The sequence below is a fragment of the Mastomys coucha genome, unplaced genomic scaffold (genome assembly GCF_008632895.1).
Source record: "Mastomys coucha isolate ucsf_1 unplaced genomic scaffold, UCSF_Mcou_1 pScaffold18, whole genome shotgun sequence".
In the NCBI taxonomy this organism is placed as follows: domain Eukaryota; kingdom Metazoa; phylum Chordata; class Mammalia; order Rodentia; family Muridae; genus Mastomys; species Mastomys coucha.
This window is the reverse complement of record NW_022196900.1, coordinates 76,229,859-76,239,140: the sequence shown is the minus strand read 5'-3', so window position 1 is coordinate 76,239,140 and position 9,282 is coordinate 76,229,859. Positions and strand designations below refer to the sequence as shown.

At 44.7% G+C, this 9,282-nt stretch overlaps 1 protein-coding gene across 1 annotated transcript; it reads right to left on the bottom strand.

Annotated features, from left to right (window-relative positions):
- Positions 1 to 4,556: 4,556 nt before the first annotated feature.
- LOC116095525 (olfactory receptor 2A2-like) lies at positions 4,557 to 5,495 on the bottom strand. Its single transcript, XM_031376877.1, has one exon. The coding sequence runs from the start codon at positions 5,493 to 5,495 to the stop codon at positions 4,557 to 4,559; it is 939 nt and encodes a 312-aa protein (XP_031232737.1).
- Positions 5,496 to 9,282: the final 3,787 nt, after the last annotated feature.

Sequence of the window (9,282 nt, the reverse complement as noted above, 5' to 3'; positions counted from 1 at the left end):
CACAGAATCATCTAAGGAAAAGTCTCCCTGTGTTTAGCCACTCTTGCACACAAAGGCTACTACGAACGATTATTGTCCAAGGCGTCCTGGCTACTATTATAGAATTATAGGCCATGGCCAGCATGTTGTTAGAGTTGTACACTCCATTCCATGTTCAGAAAATATACATGTTGGACGGATTTCTGCAGCTTACCTGCCCTTCTTGCCAATTCAACTACCAAGCCATACTTTAATTTTAAATAATCTAAAAATATGTGCTAACTTTATATTTTATAAACAGAAAAAACTAGTTTCCCATGTCACCATGGTCCTAACAGCATTGCTACATACCAAGGCTAATTCTAGCTTGTGTGAAATAGAGTTTCTCTTTAAAAAAAATGAAGCTAGGTTTTGAAAACTGGCTTCAGGTGATAACTTTTCATACCATGCTCATCACAGGGGTCATGTTTTTGTTTTTGTTTTTGTTTTTGTTTTCAGAAGAACAAGGTGTTTATTGCTATCATCCAGCAATGCCTCCAGGAAAATCCAGCCAAAGAAAGCAGCTGCTGCCGCACTCTCTCCTTCATGTCTGAGGACACCACACCTGAGAGAAAAACTCAGAGACAGCTCTGTGCTGTTTCCACCACAGTCTTCTTCAGACCTTCCATCCCTCGAGGTATTTGTCCCTTCTTTATCTCAAATAACCAGGAAAACTCATTGCCCAGGCTCTGCTCCCACAGGAAAGCCCCCATCCTCAATGGGATTTTGAGAAACCAAAGTATGAGATTTTGGAAGGTCTAGTAGAAGGTAGGATTGACCTGGATCATGGGAAGAGTGAAGATGGTGTTCTGCCTGAGAGCTCAGAAAGGACCAGCAGCTGAAGGTCACACTGGTAATGGTTAAGATAACTTTGCCTGGTCTTAGCAAGCACGCCCATTTTCTGATTCAACAGACTGAAGTCTGCCTGCTGCACCTCTTCACGTGACTTGGCCTTCTCTCTTCTAGTGGTGTTGGGATATAGCTGAAACCACAAAGAGCATGGTGAATCCCTTTAAAGGAACAGACCTACCAGACAGAGCATGGGAATCACTTTACGAGCCAAGAAATAGATTGAAACTAACCTGGGTGTGGATGTCTGTATCTGTCTGAGTCAGCTGGAGATTGGGGACTCTTGTGGAAGAGTTGGAGGAAGGATTGAAGGCCCCAAAGGGAAGAGAAACTCCACAGAAAGACCAACAGAGTCAATTAACCTGGACTCTTGGGGCTCTCAGAGACTGAACCACCAACCAAAGAGCAAATGGGCTGGACCTAGGCCTTCCCACATGTATGTAGTAGATGTACAGCTTGGTCTTCATGTGGGTCCTGAATGGGAGTGGGGGCTACCCCTAAAGCTGTTGCCTGTCCATGGGATAGATTCTAGCTAAGCTGCCTTGTCTGGCTGGCCTCAGTGGGAGAGGATGCACACGACCCCACAGAGACTTGTTGTACCAGAGTTGAGGGGATGCCCAAAAAGGACTCCACCTTCTCAGAGGAGAAAGAGGGGTGGTGGTGGGAGGGATTGTGAGAGGAAGAACGGGGGGTGGGGAGGCAGCAATCAGGATAAATAAAAGAAAAAACAAAAAAGGCCACATAAAATTGACTTGTCATAAGACTGGAATTGGTGTCTCTCTAGCAAACCTAAATAATGAGGAAACAGCTGTCAATGCTTTTCCAACTGTAGGGGGATATTATTTCAGAAAACCACTGCTGTCAATCAAGAAGAGAGAGCATTTAATTTTAATTAAAATGTTATTATAGAGTTAAAAAGAGAGAGAGAGAGACTGACCAAGGGCTGACTCTCATTTGCAGTTGATACTGCATCATTCAATTACACTCATTTCTGCACACCAACTCAGCCACTTCTTAAACCTTCCTCAGAGAGCTGTGATGTCAGAGCTTTTCTTGCTCAGAGCTTCTTTGAGCCAAGGCATTTCTGGGGGCCCAGGCCACTCTACTCCACCCCTTCGATTTAGGTTGGTTTTGTTGTTGCTGCTGCTGCTGCTGCTGCTGTTGTTGTTGTTTTTCACAGGAAGACCATGGATGACATCACTGGCAGTCATCATTTGCATCCTCCTCCCTCAGGCTATGTATGTACTCTAGTATATGTTCCACTGGGGTACCAACTACCCGAGGAAAGCAAAAAGAGAAGGGAGGATTTACCTTAGCTCATGGTTTCAAGGGTTTTAGTCCATGGTCACTGGGTCTTCAGGTGAGGCTGAACATGACAGACAGTGTGTATTGGAGCAAAACTTCTCACCTTGGGGCAGCCAGGAAGCAGAGAGGAGACAGAAATGGGCCAGGGCAAGATATATACTTCAAAGACATGCCTTGGTGCCCACATCCTCCAATCAGGCTCCACTACCCATAGTATTCACCACTTCCCAGAAGTGTGATGAATTGTGAATTCAGAGCTTTCGTGATCCAGTTTGTTCTCCCCATCTTCATCAGGGGAAAATCAGTTCTAACGTATAAGTGTTTGGGAGACACTCCTCTTTTCTATGTATGAGTGTTTTGCCTGTATGCATGCAAGGGCACTACATATGTGTCTGGTGCATATGGAAACCAGAAGAGAGCTCAATCCCTTGAAACTGGACTATTGTGAGCCACCATGTGAGTGCTAGGAACTGAACATAAATCCTCTGCAAGAACAGCAACTATTCTGAAATGCTGAACCATCTTTTCAGGCCCACATTTCAGTGATGTTTAATACTACCTCAGACATAATACACAATACTGTTTGCTCAGTATTTAACTAGGTTGGGATGTCATTTTGGTGGCTATTTATAATAATTATGCAAAAAATACCTTGTATATAAAACTTGGTATGCATTTACTATTTTTCCTGTAGAATAGAGTCTTACAGGTGAAAATGCAAAACCCAAGTTTATGAACATTGTAAAGGTTCATTATAAATATTTTTACATATTCTCCATTGATATATATTTTATTAAATTGATATACATAACAATCTTTTAAAGTGATTCACAAAGTTTATTACTTCTAAGTCGTCAACTTTCCATTGTGGGATATTCATTCTTGGACCCACAACATCTTCATTGAAGGCAATAATCATGAAGCATGATGCCAGATCCTAAGGATGCAGCAATTACACAGACTACCATGGTCCCTGCTTCATAGAACTTGATACCCAGCTGAGAGCTAAGATTTTGAGCTACTTGCTTTTCTTGCTGTTGTTGCTGCTGCTGTTTGTTTTTTTGAGACAGGGTTTTTCTGTATAACCCTGACTGCCTGTAGAGATGCATTCATACAATCTTGTGTATCATATGGATGCATCACCTATCAAGTGAAAAGCCTATGGCCTATGACTTAGGCAGGAAATACAGGTGAGACATTTGGGAGGCAGAAAGGATTCTGGAAGAGAGCCAGAGGGGAGATCAGTCTAGGAATATGCGAGGAGACAGACACATGGTACCTGAGCACAGGTAACCATCCACGTGGCAGAATGAGTGTTAAAACAAATGTGTTATCTTAAGTTATGATTCTAGTCAGAGTAGAGCCTAGATATAATGGCCTAGGTGTTGGTAAATAATTTTTGAGTCTGAGTCTTATTTCTGGGAGCGTGGAGCTGGGAGGAAGAACCAGTACACAACTTCAACATCTGCTTCCTGGGTGCTGGGATTAAAGGCATGTACCACCAAGCCTGTGTTTCTCATAGGAAGAAAGTACAGTATGGTGGTACGGCTCATGATCAGCTATTTGGGGGCTCATCAAACGTCTGTCCAACTTTTTACAGGCAGGGAGCAGAAAAAAGAGAATAGAGAAAGAACCTGTGGCATGATGTAGTTTCCAAAGACATGTCCCTGTGGTCTACTTTCACCTCCTACAACCTATGTCTACATTTTCTCACCTCCCAGCAACACCAGCATATCATGAATCCATCAAGTGATTAATCCATTAATTATATCAGAGTCCCAAAGCCTATCTGTTAGTTGTACATGAACCTGTGGTGGGGCATTTTATATTCAAGCTATAACAAAGTCGTTTATGTGACATGAAGGAGCGGGAGAAGGTGGCCTGAGATGAGTCTGTGTAGGTCTGTAGGATCAGATTGTACTTAGCCTCAAGCCATCCCCACTTGTCGCCAGCTTGCAGTGAATGAGTTTCTGCTCATTCCTCCTCTTGGGCCGGAAATTCTCTAAAATCCATGTCCCTGCCCTGAATCCGGCTCACATGATATATGAATATGGTTTCCACGTGGCAGTGAGCCTTTCTCAATATACTGTCATAGGACAGCATCCTTCCAAGAACATTTCCTTTATTTTAGGAAAAGATTTTAATGGCTTAGACATCGCCTGTTCTATGAAGCACCTAGGCCCTATAGAACAAAGGAGAGAAGAGGACTGACGTGCCTGGGAGACAATTCACAGTGCCCTGTTCCATGGTCCCCAAAGGACCTGTAAAGAGCTAAACTTAGAGGTAGATTAGATGAGGGGGTGTGCATAGGTGCTGCTATCATGTGAATCAGTTCTTAGACTAAGATAATCTGCCATGAGTTGCTTCCAACCCCTTCCAGGGACTCATTCAGAGGGTCTACCGCAGCCTGTTACCTTGAGGAAAGCCCTTTTCACATCCTTGTTGCGGAGACTATAGATGACAGGGTTGAGGAAAGCAGAGATGACGTTGTAGAATAGGGCAAGCTTCTTGTCCTCTTCCGGGGAGGCTTTAGAACCAGGCTTCATGTACATGACCATGGCTGGCACACAGAACATGGTGACCACAGTGATATGGGAGGCACAGGTGGAGAAGGCTTTCAGTCGCCCCTGTGCTGAACGGATCTTCAAGATGGAAGTGAAGATGTTGACATAGATGACCAGGATAAGGGACAGGGGGATTAGTATGACACTGAACCCAAGGATGAAGTCTACATGGTCATTGACTGAGGTATCTGCACAAGCTAGCTTTAAGACTGCAGGGACTTCACAGAAGAAGTGGTTGATCTTGTTGGGGCCACAGTAAGGGAGGCGCATGGCAAAGATGGTATAGACAAGAGCAGCGGTGATGCCACAGAGTCCACAGAAAAGGGCCATTACCCCACATAGACATGGGCTCATGATGACCTTGTACCTGAGTGGGTGGCAGATGGCTGCATACCTGTCTATGGACATGATGGCAAAAAGCCAAGACTCTGTGATACCCAGCACCAAGAAAATGTACATTTGAGCTACACAACTGGAGTATGAGATTGTCTTCTTCTGGCTGGCAAGATGTGCCAACATCTGGGGCACAGTTGTGGTCGTGTAGCCTAAGTCCAACATGGAAAGAACACCAATGAAGAAATACATGGGGGTATGGAGGCGTGAGTCCAAGCAGATGAGGATGAAGATCAAGCCATTGCCCAGAATAATCAACAGGTAAATTGTCAGAAAGGCTGAGAAGAGAAGAGGTGTGGTCCTGGGGCTCAGGGAGAAGCCCAGAAGGATGAATTCTGTCACAAAGGTCTGGTTAGGACCTTGCATTGCACTCTACTCTTAATGATAAAGGACAGGCACCAGTTCACACAGGGGACTACCTAGGGCATGTCCAAAGGTGGAGCTAAGTAGTGGTCAGTGTCCAAATTTTATGAAACTCCATTATATCCCTCTCAAAAGGACTGTCCAATTTACCTGCTACTGTCCTCTGTAACCACTCCCAGGAAGTTTATAGAGAACAGAGATTCGTGTACAGTGCTGGTTCTGCCTCTAAACCAACAGAAGATAACTTCTCAGATTAGTTTCCTCTGCTGTGAAGTGGATGAGATGATACCTAACTCTCATGACCAGAGTCTTTCCCCTATTAAGGCATTTAAGTTTCCTTCAGAGTGCCAGGAAAAGGTAAATATGGATGTAAAAACTCCATGCAGGATCTGGGAGATGGTTCAACAGTTAGGAGCACTCAATACTCTTTCAGAGGGATGGATCCCCAATACCCATATGGTAGCTTATAACCATCTGCAATTCCACTTCCAAGAGATCTTCTGGCCTCTGTGGGTACCAGGCACACACATGATGTATGTGCATACATACAGGCAAAACATAAATATATAAAAAGTAGAAATAAAATATTTTAAAACTCTATGAAAATTTGCAACTCAAATGCCTGAGACAGAGAGAAAGAGACTTTATTTCAATGACATTAATTTCTTTTTCCACTTCAATTTTACCCTCAGTGGGTACACAGACCAGGATGGCTCTAACTGCTCATATCACAAGCCACAGTGGAAGGAACACTTACTTCTCAGTCTTGAGTGGATGCTTGGGTGAACTGTTAGCTCTTTCCCCAGGCCTTTGAGACAGCTTCTAGAAATATAAAATGGCAATAAACACATCCTTGTCACACATAAGAAGAAAACTGAAATGTTTAGCATGAAAATCACCCTGAAGGAAGTCTAACCTATGGCACATGCTCAGTACATGCATTTCTGAAGGGTTTTGGTACACAAAGTTTGGCTCGTTTAAGCTACGCAAGTATCCTATGAAATCACTCTGCCACCCAGGATGCCCACAGTCAACTGCCACTCTCCCTGACGTCTCCTTCCAAAAGCCAACTTGCTGACTCTGCTGTTTCTGAGTCTAACACACTTGAGCCTCAGTTTCCCTACATGAGCAGGGAAAGGACACATCTACAAAGGAATGTCATCTGCATTGTTGATGCTGGAGAACAGAGCAGTGTTGATTCTGTCTGTGTCACTTCTGGCTTCAGCCTGCTTGCTCTTGAGGCCTCTTAGCTAAGTCTTCATCTGTGTCTATACCCAGTCCACTAGATGATCTCTTAACTCCAACACTCAGGAGTCCCTACATCCCAGGCATCTTTCCAGGACTTTTATACACTTTAACCAATACAGTCAGGTAGCTAAAAGTCAGACATTTTATTAATTAAATCCACACTCTTCATTAAAGAGGCTCTGTAGGCCATACTGCCTCCCAAGGGTGTTTCGTAGCTTCCTGCTCTTCTCAGAGGACAACAGTGCTTGCTTCAGCCATGTGGGCCTTAAAGGGAAAAACCATGTGCGGGATAGAAAGGGTGTGTCTCAGACAGCTTTTTGGTTTGCTTGGATCCTGGCTCTGACTTTACTGCTACATGACTTTGGCTATTAGTTAACCTCTTCAGGACTCAGTTTTCCTGACTGTAAAATAGGGATAAAATTATCTCATTTGCAACCCAAATTCTTCCCATTGAGAAGTAGCCAAAGGATGTTAGAATATCTTACCCAGGGGCCCAGAGTTGGAAAATATGCTTCTATTTCCCATTTGTCCATTTTTTACACACACACACACACACACACACACACAAAACACAAAAACCAGAGAGTGAGATTTTGCCTCAAGGACCTGGTGTTTGGGAGCGCTACACCTGGCTGATCTGTGAGCATAGGCTGTGAGCGAGTGAGCCATCGGTACAATACAACACAAGAAAGGTCCTGTTGTACAGTCAATACTTAGGGTCAGAGACTCTGGCTTCTGAGGCTGTGGATCCTACTCATCCAGGACTCTCTTTAAGGTGGGCAAAGTTCTTAGGAAAAGCTCCCTGACTCTCAGGCCTTGGGAAGTGGGCGTGCCACGTGAAAAGTGACTAGGAAAAGCATTGGTGTCCATCACAAGGAGCTTCTTATCTACAGCAAACCTATGGCAGAGGGGAACTTAGCTAGTGTGGGGCCTCAGCCTACTGAAATGCATTCTGCCCTTGATTTTTAGGGGGAAAAAGGCAAATCACAGAGGCAAAGAAACTTCTGTTGGTTTTGGTTTACTTATCTGTACATACGCACATCCACACACACACACATCCACACATAGAAATAGATATATACACACATGCAGGTACTTATACACATCACATACACATAGGAACGGATGGCATCTGTGAGAAAAATCCATTGAGACCATTCAGAAACTCAGAGAAACCTCTCGGCTGTTAGCTTCATCTCCTACATCTCACTGGTCCCCAGGTTTCATTGCCACTGCCACCAGAACACCTCTTCCACCTATCTGTCCCCCTTCAACACCCCTGCCAATTCCTCTTCAGACATGCAGCATCTCTCTCTCTCTCTCTCTCTCTCTCTCTCTCTCTCTCTCTCTCTCTCTTTCTCTCTCTCTCTCACCCCCTTCCTCCCTTCTTCCTCTCCTCCACCTCCTCCTTCTCTTATCCAAGTGAGACATCACCCAGGCCATTCACTATGCTAAACTTCAACATACTAAAATAAAAATCTGATTGGGCCACTTCCAGCTTCCTGTCTACAGGAAAAAGGCTAAAAGACTTGCAGGAATACCCTGCTTGGTTTTGGTCCCATTTCCAAGGCGGGTTTGTGGGCTCTTTCTCTTAGAGATATGGTGGGCAGCTATAATGTCATGCACAGAAAATATCCTTGCAAGCCCAGGAAGCCATGAGAGAGGAACCATGGACCAGTTTGTGTTTGGAGATATCCTAGCGCGTGATGGAGTTGAAGCAGAGTTGAGACAAGGACCCAGAGATCGGTCGCCCAGCAGGTCCACTCTTGAGACCTGTCTTAGCTCAAAGCAAGCTCAGTCAGTTTGGAAATTCTTCAGCTCAGAGTCTGCCCCACTGAGAAGTGTGGCTCCACTGAGCATGACTTGGTTTTCCTCTGTGTCTCCTCACTGAACAGGGACTCTGGTATGTCAAAGACCAGGAAAAGCTAATGGTGTGATCTATGTACTGGAAGGATAGAGGAATGTGTACATCCACTTTCACTTTATACTTTCCCCTTCTATTCTCCAGCACTCACGAAAATACAAACAAACAAACAAACACCTGCCCCCTTCCAAAATAACCCCCCCTACCTGAACCTCTGAGAAGAAACCAGGGCCTACGCCCATGGAAAGAAGGTTGGTGTAGTTGATGCTAGTGCTGTGGCCCTTCCTATGATTGCTCTCAACTCCTGTCCAAGGCAAAGAATAATATCCTAATAGCAGCAGCTGTCCATATGCTGAGTACTCAAAGACATCCCAGCATGCCTGCAAGCATGGGAGCCTGTCGTTATGACTGTATCTACTTGATAGATGGGGAAAGGAGATGGCACAGCTTCCCTACAGTCACAGTTAGAGCCTCGGCAGAGCTTTTACTCACAGCCACAAAGCAGCACTCATGGAAAGACTATAGGGCTGACCTGCTTGAAAACAGGTCCCCTCTCCCCACTTCTCTTTCTCACTCACTTGCTGGGTCACCCTTGCCTCCTCTGGAGTGGAATCTGAGTGAAAGTGGGCAGGAGGGGCTGATGTTGTGTCCCAAAAGTAGAACTAGTGAGACTGGAGC